The 17,363-nt window shown below is 43.9% G+C and overlaps 1 protein-coding gene across 2 annotated transcripts in view; it reads left to right on the top strand.

The window, feature by feature from the left end:
• The window catches only part of ST8SIA5 (ST8 alpha-N-acetyl-neuraminide alpha-2,8-sialyltransferase 5), a 69,487-nt gene that overhangs the window by 19,172 nt on the left and 32,952 nt on the right, over positions 1–17,363 (top strand). For both annotated transcript variants that reach the window (XM_054283332.1, XM_054283333.1), the window contains exon 2: positions 3,318–4,026. In XM_054283332.1, the coding sequence (XP_054139307.1) occupies positions 3,896–4,026 (131 nt within the window). In that variant the 5' untranslated portion in view covers positions 3,318–3,895. The remainder of the gene's footprint in view (positions 1–3,317; positions 4,027–17,363) is intronic.

The following is a 17,363-nucleotide window of genomic DNA, read 5'->3' as shown; positions in this document are numbered from 1 at the left end:
TGAAATTAGGATGCATGATCAGTCAAACATTGATTCAAATGACAGGTTCAGTGAAAGATACTTTAAAAAAATTCCCAATCAGGCCTGCCTATCAAAAATGAATTTTTCTAGTTCATTTGCATTAAAAAATAAACTGCATTTCAGCAGGAAGGGCTGTGTATTGTCCTTGCAATAGAGAGAGAGAGGAACTTATTGCCTCCAGAAGAGAAGTAGAGTCTGACCCCTACCAGATTTTGTCCTCTTGCCAATTCATCTTTCCTCATATAGAGCTTCAGTAGCATGGTCTTATCTTCTTTGTCTTTGAAATTTAATGCTAGCTTATTTAAAAAAAAAATAAAAATAAATTCAATTCTGCTTCATTGGGCCCCAAGGGCAAATGATGAGCTCCCATTGGAGGGTGTCACTGTAAGGAGCATGTTTGTGTTTGTGTTAGAGCACTCAGAGTCTCACTGCTCAGGCTGGAGGAGTTTCTTGTGACAGATTATCTCTGGTGATATTTAGCAAGCAGCTCACATGCAACAAATAAAGGCCAGACACGTGTAAGACTGACTGCTTCTGGCAGCTTCATATTAAGATCCATTTTGCCAGATTTGCTTTAGATTTTGAAGTCTGTGCTCCAAGAATGGATGCAGGAATACCCGTTCTGAGCTTGTGTCTGTCGTGCTGGAAATGTTATTAAAGCAGGTGGATGCAGCACTTGGGGACATGGGCGAATGTGGACCTGTCAGTGTTGGGGGAATGGTTGGGCTCAATGCTCTTAGAGGGCTTTTCCAATCCTTCTCAGACTCTGGAGGGGATCTGTTGTTGTCTGCTGCTTGTTCAAGTGCAGGGTGTAAAATTATTATAAAAAATATATTTTTTTTTTTCTCTGCAGAGGCCTGATGCTCTAAAGGAGGCCTGCAGTTTACAAATCAAACTCTCAAAGGGCCCCGGGAATGAGTGCTGACACTGCTCATTCAGCACTTCTTCTGCAGTCTCAGACAGTTTCACTGACAATAAATATTGCAGGCAACCTTGAGCATCCTATGAAAATTTGTCAATAGACATTCTATTTCTCTGTGCTTGCACGGAGCTGGTCTGCTTCCAGTTGTGCAGTGTTGTTGTTGTACTGGGCTGAGGGCAGCAAACAGATTTATTTTGCATGTGACGTCGGGAATGATGCCTGTGCAAGCTCTGGCACAGAAAACCTCTCCTATTTTTTGTAGATACCTTTGTACTTTGGGTCTGCAGCTCTCCTGCTCATAGGTCTCTCAGGTGCTGCATCTTCTGGCCAGTCCTGATATAGCAGAGAATGATGAGAGGACACAGAAAATCAAAGACTGACAGAATACATGGGCTGTTTGCTGCAGCTCAGGCTCCTCATCACTCCAGGAGAAAGAGCTTCTGCTAGGCTCAGGAATTTGGTGCATTACTGCACAGATCTCAAGGGGAAAAAAAATCCTTTTGAATGGAGGGCAGTAAAAGTAGGAAAGCTGAAAGTGTTTTCACCAAAACCTAGGTGACATAAGAATCTGCAAAATAAGTTTCACACCTACAGAAAATCATAGGAAGCCAAATTCTACTCTCTGATAATTTGCTGTTATTGTAAAATGACTCCCAGAGCAACTGAGGCAAATTTCTCTGAGTTTTCAAAGCTATCAGTAGAAATCAAACAGTTCAAATCATTAAGTAAATTTTCCTTCACTTCTGAACTTATTGGCCTTGACTAAGCTGCTGCATACAAATCTGCCAGTGCAGTGTCTTGTGGGGTCTCAGACTGGGAATTTTGATGTCCATAGGGCTTTTCCTTTTCCTGAGAGGGTTTTTGGTAGATCCATCTAAATGGTTCAGTTTCTATATGGAAACAGTCTCATATAATGTGAGCTTGTAAGAACTGGTCATTTAAAGAATAAATATTTGGCCCCAGAGCTGATGGCTTTGGCAATAGGGAATCAAACTACTTTTTGTGTTTAACTTTAAATCCCCTGGTGTATGTATTATTCCCAGTGCAGTGCATCCCACTGAGTTATTTCTCTATCCTAAATATTTGTTTTCTTTCCTTTTTTATGGAAGACCCTGAATAACAAAATAGTAGAAGAATGTTTCCAAGGAAGTATGTCCTTGCCCTCTACCCCTGCTTTTCCTTGGATAATCTTTGATGAGGCTTGGGGTCCTCACTCTATTTATAAGCAAGGTGATAATGGAAGCATTTAGCAGGGTATAGAAATAGAGGTGTGGGATTTGTGAGAGGCAGGACACGCCAGGGGCTGGGTCCCTGAACCTTCTCTGCAAAGTCAGATGTGTCTAAAGTGCTGCTCTCCAGCCTGCAGTAGTTCAGGGTGACCAGCATCACACCTTAAACACTTGTGTGACTTTTGTTACCTAAAATTAGGTAAGGCAAAGCCTGCTTTAGCCATTGTCTGTCCTGCCGAAATTGCTGTAGGGCATGCTGAGGACTAGCCCTGTCTTTAAGGATTGTGTTGGAAGGGTTGCACAAAGTCACCTTTGGCCCTTCTTCACATGGAGCAGAGTTACAGCTGAAACAAAGTCCATGAACACTTTGTTTGCTGCTCCACACAGCTGGGCTGCTGGCACACTAGAGCAATTTGCATACGCTGATTTAACTGTTGGAAAATCTATTCACACAAAAATCTTCCTATTCTCTTAGACAATGGATTTTTCCCCCCTCATTTTGTTGTCAAAATCGTTTTCCCATCTGTTATTGGGGCAAAACAACCTCCTAGTCTGGATGTTTCATTCATGGATAAAGCTTTCATTGGAACTTGTTTTAGGGTTGGGTTAGATTTTGCTCCCAGTGAAATGAGCGACAAAACTCCCTGTGAGCTGAACTGAGCCTCTCCTGAAAATGAGGGGGTTTTAGAGGAGTTACGATGGCTGTGGACAAGGTCTTGTTGCTCTGCCCTTTCAAAAGGGAACTCTGTCTAGTGGAGGAACAATCAGAATATTTGTCTCTTTAAATGAATGGTTCTTAGAGCCTGCACTGAGAGGCAGGCTCCCTCTCTGCGGCTGTGAGGCTACACAGAGCCTCCAATAAATCAGCATGCAGGCAGGGAGAGCTCTGTCCTTGAAGGGATGCACAGTGACCTTGCTCATGCTTACTCTGGAGGAATAGGGGAAACAGAGGAGCCCAAATAGTGAGCAGAGTGGCACCGAAGGCTCTGCATTCTGCATGCAAATGCCACAGCACGGGAGCCACGGCACGGACGGCGCGCTGCTGCACAGAATGCAGCTTTCCTGCTAGCCTGACCAGACTGCTGCTGCTGAGCTTCTTTTTCCCTTTTTCTTTTTTTTTTTTTTTTTTTTTTTTTCCCCTGCAGGGTTCTGAATGAAATCCTCATGATTGTTGCATGCTTGTTCAATAATAGCAAGCCCCAGTCACGTCTCCTTGCGAGCACATTTGGTCGGAATCACTGAGCAGAAGCAGAGAGGAGCTGACGACTATGTGCTTCCAACGCAGGTTGCCGGAGCCCCGTGTTTGCCATTGGCTGCAGTTCTCCGGTCTGTGTGCAGCTTCCCCCATCTGGAATATGAAAATGGGATTGAAGTAGATAATTGCTAGCAGCGGGTTTTCAAGAGAGGCTTAGAGGGAACAGAATGCCTCTCACACAGCACAGGCTGCCTGCGCTGAGAGAGCTCTGAGAGATGATTTTAGAGGTTACCCACGTCTGAATCTCCTGGAAACTTTACCATGGAAGCAAGCCATTGCGCACAGTCCTGGAGCTAACATCCAAAAGGGGCAAGGAAGGGGCAGCAGGGCCAAACAATGGGATACCTTGTCCTTGGATTGCTCACAGAAAAGCCAGCAGGCATTCCCCTCCAGCCCCCGGCAAAAAGGGCATGAAGGTGGCAATGAACTGAATTTTACCCAGCGAAGCTTCAGTGGCTTTTCAGAAGGATGGGATACACTGACCCTTCATCAAGCCGGGATTTGCTGGGAAACAGAACTTTGTTCTTCATCTTCATCTGCGCCTTTGCCGTGGTCACCTTGCTGCAGCAGATTCTCTACGGGAGGAACTATCTCAAGAGGTAAGGGGGGATCAGAGGGAATAGGAAAAGTTGTCTGATCAGGCTGAGGGGGGATGGAGCCCCAGGCAGACCATTACAGCAGTTCAAACCACTTCTCAGTGTTTTGCTGATGATAACAATATCTTGTCAGTCTGGGAAGGTGCATCCAGCATCTGTAATGTTTGTTAGGTTATGAGTGCAGGAGAGGGTTAGGCAGAATATAGTGTTTTGTGAGTTCCCTGGGCTATGTTTAAATCCTCAGCTGCGGCAAAAATATGGGTTTGTATTCAAGTTAAACAGACTCGTGCCACCTGAGTATTTGCCTCTTACAAGGCTTCCCACTCTGTGTAAGTTCAGGCTGAAATGGCTCGTGATGTTGAATTGAAGTAGCATTGCTGAAACTTCAATGTCTTTAGAAACAAACATGCAGATGCAGTTCCTAAAATCAATATTAGTGTTCCAGATAACCGAGAGAGCACTTTATTTTTGCACTGCTGTGTTCTCATGAATTGCTGCTGAGACTGCCTCGTTGTAGAGCACATCACTCTTTGATCTGAAAATGCTCTTTTCACAGCAAACACCGAGGGGGCCCTATAAATGTTTAACCTTGACCCATGCAGAGTTTATTTTACTTAAACCTAGTTTGAGAAGTTACAGCTCGCATGATTTTATGAAGATGAATGTTTCCCTTACATGCTTTGAGGTAAGTGTTTCAGTTGTGTAGGCAGCTGCTGTGGAATTTTTTACTGGAATTGAGCTGCGTTCTGCCAGGAGAGATAAATGGTTTGGTTCTTGCCTTGCTTGCAACTCATGGAGTTGTTTGCCCCGTGCCAAGAGCAAGCAAAATGCTGGCAAATCAGCCAACATTTCTCTCTGGGAGGGAAAAGCAAGCATGATATTAATATGTTTAGACAGGGGTGTTGTTTATCCACAGAGCAATTTGTGTGCCTTGTGTAGCACAAGGCCTTGTCTGGGGGACTCTGATTTTTTTGGGCACCTCAGCTTCAGAAAGATGTGACTTCCTCAGCTGGAAGAAGCAAGAATGAGCAGCAGTGTAGAAAACATGGGGGGTTTTGGCTTGGAGAAAACTGAGGGGAGAAAGGATAACTGACTTGAAATACCCAAATTAAATCTTGGAAGAAAAAAAGCAATAAGTACCTCTCTCTAAACACTCACAAAGTGCTAAAATGTTGTAGCAGGAAAGATTTGGATTTAATCATGATGGGGAACTTTTAAAGAAAATAATTACCTGAGGAGGTATAAAATCTCCACATTTGGGGAGCTTCAGGAACCTGGTAGGTAGACAAGGGTAGTAATAAGCTTTCTCAGTGTTAAGAGCATGACTTTATGGCCAGGTCGAGGCCTCATTTTGCCTTATTTTCTCAGTTTTTCCCATTTGTCCTGGAGGCCTGGCAGTCCTACCATCCTTGCTTTTCCAAGTCAAAATTACTGCAACAGGGCTAGAGAAAAGAAAAAATAAATCACAAGTACAAACTGAAATGAAAAATGGCGGAGTAAAGATAAAATTATGAGAAGATGCAAGCAAAAACTCTTCCACTGAGTGATCTCTGGGGCCTGCCTCATGCCCTGGGAACCTCTCATGTCATCATCAGGGAGTGAAAAAAGGCTGATGTCCAATTCCTGGGATTGCAAGGAGAAAGTCTGGTTCTGAGCCCTCTGCCATCAAGGAGTCTCAAGTAGGGAGATGAGCATATATTTTGTCACTTGGACTGGAAAAATATTACTTTTCTGGTTTTTTTAACTCCAGCTTGCAATGATTTGTTTATTTTAGTTTCTTCTTTTTCTTTTTTTTTAATTAGTCATGTGAAAATAGTCTCATAAAGAGCTCTGCTAACTCAGTGCAGGGGAAAAAAAAAGCACCTCAGCTCCTTTCTGCTGGGAACTGGCAGTTCCCCTCTTCCATGGGAATAAAAATGCAGGATGTGGCTGTAAGTTTTTGGTGACAGAAAGGTGATTTAATCAGCGTCCTGCATTGTTACCACAACGTTATTATGAAGGTACCTTTTTTTTTTCCAGCTTTCCTTTCCCTCCCTCTCCCTTAACACCCTGCAGTACCTTGTGGTGAGCATTCCAGGGCAGCCTGATTGCCAACCAGGGGCAGCTGTAACCTTTAATTACTCCTGCACTTCACAAGCCTCCGGCGTTAAGCCCCCTGCTAGAAGCTGATTCCGGCTGTGAGGCTCCTTAGACGTGTTTTGACTTGTACCTGGTGCTTTTGGAGAGGCTCCTTTGGAGAGGGGAAGTGGGGTATTTATATCCCTGGTGCCACTTGCCAAGCTGGAGCCTGGGGACGCAGCCATTTACTCTCTGGGATTCCACGTGCTGCTCGTTTGGGATGCCTTTGCCAGCATCCCAATGCCTGCAGCAACAGCAGGACCCATGGCCTCCCAAGGCAGCAGGAAGAAATTCCCCTGTGTATTTGGAGAAACCTGAAAATTGCCCTAAAGTACTATTTCAGTAAGTGTACAGTGCGTTTAAGTCTAAATATAACACCGGGGTGGCTCTTTTCCCTGCAAGAAGGTGGTGGAAATGGGTAAAGGCCATCAAGGCAGGGAAGTGTGACCTGAGACAAGCAGCTTGGGCACAATGCAGGTGACAGCAGAGACTCAGGACTGGTCCCAAAGAGCAGAGTGGAGAAAGGTACCCTTTCCTGGGAGACGGATGGGAAAGTTTGCTGTGAGCCATGCCACTTACCCTTACCAGCAGGGAATGGGCTGGTTTGATGGCCATGAAATCCCCCCTGAGGCTGTCCATGGAGGCTCAGGATCCTGCATTTGCCCGTGGCCATGTTCCCAGAGCATCTGTGGGGGTGGCAGGACTGTGGACAGGAAAGGATGCTCCAGGAGATAAACTCAGCTCAGGGAAATTTGATAAGGGGCCCAGCCTCAGGTCAAAGTTCTCTCTTTACCCTTATGGGATGTTAATGAGCTCCTGGCATTGCTGGAAGAAGGGGACAGCGTAGAGATTGAATTTCTAGGCATTCACACATTTTTCACCCACTTTGTAATGTTCCCCACTCCTTCCTTTGCAGTTTTATGCCGTGTCATTGGAAAGCTGAGTCCTGTCCACCTTCTTTTTTGCCCTTTTTCAGTTTTCTCCCGGGTGGGATGGGTGTGGGTGCTCTCACCAAGGCCAGTGCCTCATCCCTGCAGTTGCAGCTGAAGTTCTCTAACAGGAGAGTCAAACCACAAGCTGCAGAAATGGCATCGGGAAGCTCTGGTCTCTGCAGCTTCTGATCCCCAGTAAAAAGGATGATGAAATGAGATATAATTAAGGGACTTTAATACCGATCTCTAGGGTAATTATTTTTATTTTAGGATTAATGTGATGATTAAAAATCCACTGCATTGATCTGCTAAAGTAGGTTAAATGCTGTGGTCTTCTGCTTAAATCCAGAGCTGCCTCTTGCTTTTGTATTGACTCATCTTTCCAGTGCTCGCCTTTCAGCTGAATTTTCTTTTGAATCAGATGCTCAGCTGAGGGCTGGCCTTTTTTTTGTCAACTCTTGTTTGGCCAGCAGGGAATAATCCTGGATTACATCAGGAAACTGCCACTACAGTAAAAAAAATGTTGAAATCTGTCTTCATCTCCCAACCTGTAGCATGGGAGAGATCAATAGGACAGTCCTTCCCTTTGGCAAGGGAAAGATATCAGAGCAATACTTTGCTATATACCAATATTCCGTTGGCAGGAAATTCACTGAATTCTGGGTGTTTTAAGAGACTCACTTCTGCACACTGAAGAATGTCATGTGAAGAAGAGAATCTGCACCTTTAAAACTCTTTTTATTCAGCTGAGTTAGGAGAACACATTTCCAAAACTATTAAAGACCCTAAACAAATATTACCCCAGGGCCTGCCAGAGGGTAAAAAAAGATTGCAAAGAATCACACAGCAAGATTCAGCAAACCTTCCCATGCAGGCAGCCTGTATGATTTGGAAGCTTTGTATCTTCTAAATGAGAATAAAACATCACTCTTATGTATGTGTGCCCTCTTACTAATATCAGAATCTCATGACTTGAGGTAAATCCACCATTTTTTAATATCTTAGGCAGCTTTTACTCAACCCTTGCAAATCAATTCCCAGGCATCCTTACTTCTTTCCACAAATAATGTAAGATTATTTGTGACCACTGCATGGACTAAAGAAATAAACCCAGAGAAGATGAACCTGAACTGCACATTTCATCTGTACCCTAAATTCATGTCATTCCTACAGCAGGGACAGCAGGAGCTGCAAATGGGGACATGGAGGCTATGTGTGGCCCAAGTTGTATTTTGTCCTAAACTGGGTTTTTTTGCCCTAACTCCAGCCAGCTCAGGTCAGCTGAGAGCTCCTGCCCCATCTCTGGCACATGCTCCTCTGGCCAGCTCATAACACCCTGTGAAAGTGCTAGCCGTAACCTAAGACCATCTATTCCTGTGTTAAAACTCTCCTTCCATTGAAATATCTTCCCCAAAAGGTGTAATCTGAAGGTCACCTAGTGAGTCATCTCTGGTCACACTGCTCTGTGCTTCCAGCTCTAACCAGAGGGAATTACTACTCCACAGAAATTACACGTATCCTGTGAGTCATCTGGATGAATCCCTGACAAGGTGCTGGGAGGTCTTGGTTTTGGGAAGCTTTCTTCAGAGAAGAGTGCTGGAAACTTCAGAACAAAGCAAAGTCTTCAAACAATATAGAACACCAAAAAAAAAAAAGTGTTTACAGGATATGGACATCACCTTAAAGCGGCCAGATCTAGTTGAGCACAGCAGGAGAAGCTGAGACTCATGCTGTTCCTGCTACAGGGCACTCCCAAGGCCATTTCATGGGGTGCAGGCATCACTGCTGGCAGTGGGGCGGAGGGGGCAGAACCAACAGGGAGCTGATAGATTAATTCAGCTGTTTCCAAAGTCATGGGCTCACAGAATCACTGAATGGTTTGGCTGGGAAGGGCCCTTAAAGCCCATCCAGTGCCACCCCTGCCATGGCAGGGACACCTCCCACTGTCCCAGGCTGCCCCAAGCCCCATCCAGCCTGGCCTGGGGCACTGCCAGGGATCCAGGGGCAGCCACAGCTGCTCTGGGCACCCTGGGCCACCACTCTGACAGGGGACAATTTAACATCTACCCTAAATTTACCCTTTGTCAATTTGACGCCCTTGCCCCTTGTCCTGTCACTCCAGGCTCTTGTAAATAGTCTCACTCCATCTTCCTTGTTGTCTCCCTTCTCATGCTGAGAGGCCACCCCAATGCTTCTCTTTTCCAGGCTGAACAATCCCAATTCTCTCAGCCTTTTCTCTCAGCAGAGCTGCTCCATCCCTCTGATCATCCTGGTGGCTTCCTCTGGACTGGCTCCAACAGGTTGATGTTCCTCCATCCAGAGGCTGGATGCAGTCACCCCATCCCACTTCCCATTCCCTTTCCCACTGCTGCTGTTGGTTGCTTTAGGCAATTCCCTGAATCCAAAAAATTTTCCTTCTTCTACCTAAAGGTTTGGGGATTTTTAACCATGATTTTAATTTCCTTCTAAAGGAGAGCATCAAGCGGCTGAAATTTTAGCGTTTGAGGAAATATTATTTCCTGTCCTGTGCTCCCTGGCAGTGTTCCCCATGGCCCTGATGCAGGAAACCAGCAGGGTTTATATCCCTGCTCCCTCTATGCTGTATTTCCAGCATTGTTTTGTTCCACCTCTGCTGTTGAGATGGCAAAACCACCTGCTGGTCTGGCCTGTGAATTGCCAGTCCTTCTCCACTCTTGAGATGACACTAAATTAAGGTAATGGGCATCCCTTATTTCAGTGTTTTACATGTGCAAATTCCATTATCCAAGCGTGTCACCCCCTGGTGCGTCACACCATGGTCCTTCCTGACCTCATATCGTGAGGGATGTGTCCTACAGGGTGGCATTTGGACACTTGTCCCTTTTATTGTGACTTTGGACACCCAGCAGCTCCGAGGCCAGTATCCACAATCCTACCCTGTGGCTGGTTTGAATCGTACTGGGCTGTAGGAGCTCTCCAGAAACCTTTTGCCCTGGAGCAGTGGATTGTAGGTGTCCTGCCTACCAGCCAAAAAGTGGCCATTGTCCCTACTGATCAATACAGAGACAATTAAATCCTGATTCTAATTCAAGTAGTACCCAGCAGCAGCTTCCTTCAGTCTGACTTTGTTCTGTGAAGATCTAGGCATGCTTCTGTCCAAGCAAACAATTCTTCTTGTGTATTTGGCTGAATATCTGGGTTAAATCCTCATTTTACACAGACCTGTTGCGTCAGTATGACAAAGTAATAGTTGAGTTTTGCCAATGCCCAGCATTCAACACCTTTTCACCCAACATGATTTAACTGCTGTGACATCTCTCTTAGAGAAGAAATGCCATCAACTTGTTTTATGATGTTTAGAAAAGAATTACCTGCTTGGCCTCTCTGTGTGTGGGCAGGTACAAAGGTCAGTCTTGCCTTCGTGTGTGAAAAGCCAAACCCAGAACCCTGGGCGAAGCCATTTGTGAAAAGCCAAACCCAGAATGCTGTGTTCCCATTTTGGGTTGTGCTCCACCCATGCTCCCCACCTGGGATGGATCACAGCCTTGACCACGAACCTCTGTGGCCAATGTTGATCACCTGCTGCCTTGGTCCTTTATTTTTGACCCTGCTGGAGTTTCCTGATGGTTCTTACACTTGCTGGATTTGGTTCAGCCATAATCACTGTGAAAAGCTTTGTATTTTCTTACTTCCACTGTGCTTCATTCTTACCCTTGATTGCTTTTTCATTTCATTTCTCAATTTTTAATTCAAGTGTATTCATTGCTCAGCAGTCCATGCCTCCCTCAGGCAAATTGTGGACTTAACCTCTCATTTCTTTGAGGCATGCTTGCCCTCTGTTGCTTGCATCCATTTTGCTTTTCCATCAGCCCTGCAGATAGTTGATGTCCGTTCACATCCATTTTATTTGGATGGGTTTATGCTTTAGTTCTCAGGGTGAATGCCTTAAAAGCAGCCTCTGCCACTGGTCTGGCATTTTCTATCAGAGCAAATACAGCCAAAGCTGGGCTTTTGACAGTCCTAACTGAACATCTTAGGCTGTAAATATTTTGGATGGGTTACCTAAGTGGCAGGACAAGACTGTGCTATCCACCTCTGTGATGGAGAGAGAGGATATTTGCTACTCCTGTGCCTGGCACTGGGTACACCCTCACTGACTGTGAATGCATTTTGCTCCGTGTCTTCAGCATGAGCTCTCAGGGCAGTGTGGGGACACTTGACCTGATGCTGAATATTTTGGTGCTGGAAACTTGAGATTCAGTGCAATTATTTCAGTCAGGTCACTTGTGGTGTGGTGAGATTTGGGACCCACGCTGCATCAGGCATCTACCATCTCAATTGTCATAATTTGCTGGTATCTTAAAACATTTGGGGTTTCCTGTGAGTATCTGTGCTCAGGGCTTGGTTGTTTTGGCTTTTTTTTTTTTTCCCTTTTCTTGGAAACGACGTCCCTCACTATAATTTCATTCTGTTGTCGGTTTTGTCCTGCCCCTCAGTATTACAAATCATGATATTTAAACTATGAATAATTATAATTGTGAATAATTATTGCTAATAAGTTTGATAAAGTTTATCTATTACTCCTTGGATGTTTATCTTCCAGCCACAGATGAGAAAAGGCAAGATTGTAAAGGTTTGGAAGGTATCCTTGGATGTTCTTGATGTCCTGGTCAACATTAGATCCAGTTTAAGCCAACTATTTGAATGTGTTTTTTCCTTCCTGGGAAGTGATTTTAGACCAAGTTTTTTCAGATACTGCTTGTGAGTATCTGATGTAAGATTTAACCCAAATGTGAAATGTGCTACATGAAACAAAACCTTTTTTCTGTGTAATAATGGTTATAATCCAGGAGCTTCCCACCTATGTTTCCAATTTTGCTTTTTGCACTAGTCAAAATATACTCCTCCACCATTTTAATACTATTATTTCCCTCTAACATAAAGAGCCAAACTTGTCCCTGGTATTATTCTGTAAGGCCAAGAGTGTGGTGAAACCAGACATGCTCCTTTCCTACATTGTCCATCCATATTTTGTGTTTTGTGGGGTTCATGTTATTTAATTTCTTCCTTTTGCTCTGAATATACCATTCCTGCTCTTCCACTTATTTTCATACAATTTTCAAAACCTTTTAAGAATCTTGTCCCTGTGAGATGGTAAGTAATTACCCACTGTCAGTCTATCTACAGAGCTGTAGGTCACTGAGACAAAGGTTGATCTCTACTAAAGCAGTGAGCAGAAGAATGTAAGTGCTTGTAGCAGGACTAAAACTTGCATTTTGCTAATTTCTCTGGAGAAATAAGTATTTCTCTAAACTTGGCTAGTCAGATTCAATGCTTCTTCCACCGAAAGATATGAATTTTTTTAATGGACTCACATTAGAAGGAGAGCATATTGCTCAAGTCCTTGAGATGGCCCCAGGAATGTTTTATTTATTTGTGCCTTGCATGGCAGGGTTATGGACCTGGATTACAGGTATTAACCTGGCACAGCACAGGTGAATTGGACCTATATCACTGCTACAGGCAGATTCTTTCTTTCTTTCTTTCTTTCTTTCTTTCTTTCTTTCTTTCTTTCTTTCTTTCTTTCTTTCTTTCTTTCTTTCTTTCTTTCTTTCTTTCTTTCTTTCTTTCTTTCTTTCTTTCTTTCTTTCTTTCTTTCTTTTTCTTCCTTCCTTCCTTCCGCCACTTCCTTCCGCCACTTCTGCCACTTCCGCCACTTCCTTTCTTCCGCCACTTCCTTCCTTCCGCCACTTCCTTCCTTTCCTTCCTTTCCTTCCTTTCCTTCCTTTCCTTCCTTCCTTTCCTTCCTTTCCTTCCTTCCTTTCCTTCCTTTCTTTCCTTCCTTTCCTTCCTTTCCTTCCTTTCTTTCCTTTCTTTCTTTCCTCTGTGCTGCATCTTTTAACTTGTTGTGCCTTGCATGTTTATTTCAAAATTGACCGGGGTGTTTAAAGTGATATTTAACTAATCAAGTTGGCATTTGCCTTGTTCTTGTCACCTGGCTTTGTTATCTTCAGGGACTAAGTCTGGCCCTTTTGGTCAGGGAAGGGGTTTTGAGCACAGGCTGGTCTGACTGGGTCTGATCCCAGTGTCTCACTGTTCACTGTGGTAACTTTAGTCCTTTACTCCTTTTGGGCCCCTCTGATATCTTTTCAAGCTCAGTGTAATTAATCTTGCTTTTTCTGGCCTGTGCAAAAATGAAAAGGGGTCCCTGTTTTTGCTCCAAACCTCCTCTTGCTGCTGTCTCTGCTGGCTGCTGTGCTTCTCCTCACCTGTGCAGCAATCTGTCACACTGAGACTCCTGATATTCCCCTCACCCAAGCTCCTCCAACTCCCTGATCCATCTTAGTGAGTGCTTCCAATCCCTCTCATCTGCAGGTCACTCATGCATACCACGGCTTTAGTTTTATTTTCCGTACACCCCGTGGACACAGTGAGTCATAGTTTCCTTATTTTGCGGAAAGAAGGAACTGGATCTCTGGCAAGATTAACCATCTGACTTTCCAACACCTCTGTGACACCCCTGCTAACAGGCTAAGGGCACCACTTTCCCTTTTCAAAGACAGCAGTGATCATTTAACACTAAAGGCTTCAGTTCCTCCTCCTCAAAGGCACAAGAATTACAAAACAGGGAAACTGAGGTACAGTGAAATTGATTTTCCAGTGACTTTAGGAAGCCTTTACATGGCCTGGGCTGTCGGTCATCGGGACAGAGGCTGGATATGGCTTCTATATCTGAGAAGTGTATATGGCTTCTAGCAGAAACAGGATTATAAAATTACTAATGATGTATATCGAATTAATGAATGTACTATTTGCTAATAACTTCAACAGGAGCTGAAGTCACAAAACCTGGATGTCCTGTCACTTCCTAATGGCTTCTTTGTTAGGGAGAGTGAATATAGAGACGGGATGTGAGAACGTCTGGAAAGCAAGAGCAGGAGAAGTGAAGACAAATAATAGAGGGAGCTCAGAAAGACAAAAAATTTGCCTTGTTCTTGGGGATATCCATATCTTCCTTCCCTTCCTCTGCTTCTCCTTCCTTGCCCATCTGTGCAGGCCAGCAAGCTGAGTCAGGTTTTGGCTTAGCTTCACCATTACAAAATAACATTCATTTCTGCCTGGTTTTCGCTTGGGCTTAGATTTAGCCTGCCTGTGGTAGATGCCAAATGAGGATAGTTGTAGCTGTCACCTTTTAGACATGAGTGGAAGTCACGCACAGCCTGGAATTAAATGGGATGAACTGGTGGTATTTGGGGAATAATTGTGGCAGCAGTGGCAGGTGATGGCCCCACTGGCACTGATGGCTCCTCTGTCACCCAGAGGTGCTGATGACTGTGCCACCTGCACCAAGCTGCTCTTGTGCCTGGGAATCACATGGATCTCTCCTGAGCAGGTTCTGCTGCACACACAGCCATGGATAGAGCCCAGACACAACCTCCAGCTGTGCTTGGAGACTTTTGGGTCTCCTTCTTTTAGCAGCTCCTTTTACACACCTTGCCTTCTGGTCTGAAGTGGGTTTTCACCTTTCCTTTCCTTTTCAGAAGGACAATAGGCACCGCTGAGGGGGGATCTCAGTGTGACAGCAGCACGGGTGCAAAGCTTCTCCCTGCAATTCATCCTCTTGCTCGTTCTTGCCTTGTAGCTCAAAATCCTCATAATTATCTGACATCCTCTGCTATTAAAACCTCTGCTTGTGTAGGAGTTGTTTTTTGTTTGGATTGCAGCAACGGGCTTTCAGTCTTTGCTTCCTGCTGCTTCCTAACAGCCGGTTTTGACAAGCCCTTCAGAGTCACTGCTGCTTTGTTAATTTTCTGGCTTTTCACCCCCTCCTCCTATTATTACTTTACACCGATGTTTATTTGACCACACACTGATTCAACACTTACAGTTACCAATTAGGATCAAAATATTGCTTTGACATTTACCTGAAACTCAAGGCCTCTGTTGCTAAGGCATCCAACTTCACGGAGTTTCTGCAACGCGAGGCAGAGCATTGCTCACACTTTTATTTGTTAGGGATAAGTCCTGTGATTAATGGTATCCATAACTGACGTACATCTTCCTTGATGAACAATTTGCTTACATTCATGGGCAAAACGAAGCATCTCTGCACTGAGAGGGTTTCTGGTTATTGCACCTTTTATGAATTCTTTCCTTGCCATCATCAGCATCACACGTTGGGGACACATCCCAATTTTAGAAGTTGTTATATTAGGGCAAATTGAGCAAATGGCAAAGTTCGACTTGACAATCATTGGCAACAATTCCAAGCTTCCACTTAGCTTTTCTTTCTTTATTTTTTTAAATTTTTTTCTTTTTTTCTCTTTTTCCTTCCCCTTTTCCTCTTTTTCCTTTTTTCTTTTTTTTTTTTTTGTTTAAACTGTTTGACACAAGCTATGTAAATTACATAGTAGGCCTCGATGTCTCAGTCATTTCCTCAGCTTTCCTCACCTTCTTTTAGTCTTTCCTTACCCTCCCTTTTGCTCTGATGCTTATTCTCTTCGTTTTCTGTGCTTCTGTGGTCTGTGTGCTTTTATATTGCAATTCTGATTCACAGAACCTTAATTTGTTTACCTGTTTAAATGCAGTTACTGCTGAGAGTGAACAGGGTAGAATTTGACTCAAATAGAATGCCAAAGAAATACACTGATGAAGCAGCTCAAGTCTCTTTTCTGTTTTCTCAGGTTGTTTGCACATTTGGCCAGACATTTTTTTACGGATGCTTACAACTCAAACCTGAGAGGATTAGAAAATTTTGTATTTCAAAAATGAAATTCTCCCAACTCAAGGCTGATTGAAATCAATGGTAAAGCTCTCAGTAATCCTGTTAGAAACAGAATTAATTCAGTGTTTTTAAATGTCTCATCCTTGGTATCTACTCAGTCCTAATACCACAAACCATTATTTATGGAAGTTGTTCTTACTGTGAGAAAGAGATTTATTGTACCACCTCTGTGAAAAATGCAGAGCAGCAGCTTGGTCTTAGTCTTGCAGACTCACAGTGAGACACACAGCCCTGTAAGCTGTGAAAAGTTTCTTTGGTGGGGTGTTTTGTGTATTTATAAGTCTGTATTCTGTTAATCCCTGGAGTACCTGTTGGAAGAAGAGCCCTGTGTGGTCTGTCAGGCTCAGGGCTGGACACTTAACTTCAATCTGACCCTAAGCTCAGCTCACAACTCTGCACTTTGTCCTTAACCACAGAGAGGTGTCATACCCAGATCCCTCACTGGATATTTTTGTACCTCCATTAGATCCCCACCCCGCCACTTCAACGCTAACTATATCAAGCTGGTCATCGTAAGACATACCTGCCATTCCTCAGGGTTAGTCTTTTAATCTCCCCTTGGATCTTACCCAAAATGAGAATGTCCTTTACACTTGGTGCCTCTGCTGCAGTGCACGCCCTTCCCCAAAACCAGCTTGATGAAAGGAGGGCATTAAAAAGTGATTTTACAATTTGTTTTGCTTGATGGACAAATTCACCCCCCTCCAGTCTGGAACATTTACTTAGATTTCCTTTCAGCTGTTACGTACAGAGTAAAGACACACAGACAGGGAAAGGACTTTACTGCATGCTTTAATTCTTCATTTAATTTGCCTGAATATTGGCTATGCTGTAGAAGAGTTCACCTCTGGAGGACACACCAAGACCAGCCATTTATCTGGATTAATGCTCTCTATTTCAATTTGCAAGCAAATATCAAAGTCCCAAATAGTGAATTTAAATCCAATTAAAAGGCACAATTCCAGCTTGGTTTTCCTACACTTCTACCCTCTCTCCCAATGTATCATTCAGTGATGCCTTAAACAACTAAAATATATTTTTAAGGCCATATACTTAAATGTCTTTTACAAAGATATATATTTGAAGAAACCATGGTTCTATACCAGTTAGTGTGGTAAAAAATGTGTAAGACTGTGGTATATGGGACAGAACCACAAGCATTTATTTCAACGAGCCTCAAAGTGAAGGTGTCCAAGTAATTTTCTTATGTTTTCTTCACACACCAATATTCCACTCATAAATTGTACCTTGGGCAGGTCAGCTGAATAAAAATGAAAGTTATAGGGCTGCCTGACAATCCAGAACACTGCAATACCCAATGGCTATTACAGCATAATGTATTCACACTTGGACATTAATCATGGAATCACAGGGTGGTTTGGGCAGGAAGGAAACTTTAGCCTCATCCAGTGCCACCTCCTGCCATGGGCAGGGAGAGGTTCCACTATTCCAGGTGGCTCCAAGGCCCATCCAGCCTGGCCTTAGACACTTCCAGGGATCCAGGGGCAGCCACAGCCGGGGATCTG

This window comes from Melozone crissalis, unplaced genomic scaffold, assembly GCF_028551555.1.
Source record: "Melozone crissalis strain CALT ecotype California unplaced genomic scaffold, PUWL_Pcris_2 ptg000036l_1, whole genome shotgun sequence".
Lineage (NCBI taxonomy): Eukaryota > Metazoa > Chordata > Aves > Passeriformes > Passerellidae > Melozone > Melozone crissalis.
Note: the sequence above shows the minus strand (reverse complement) of the source record. Positions and strands in the feature narration are given on the sequence as shown.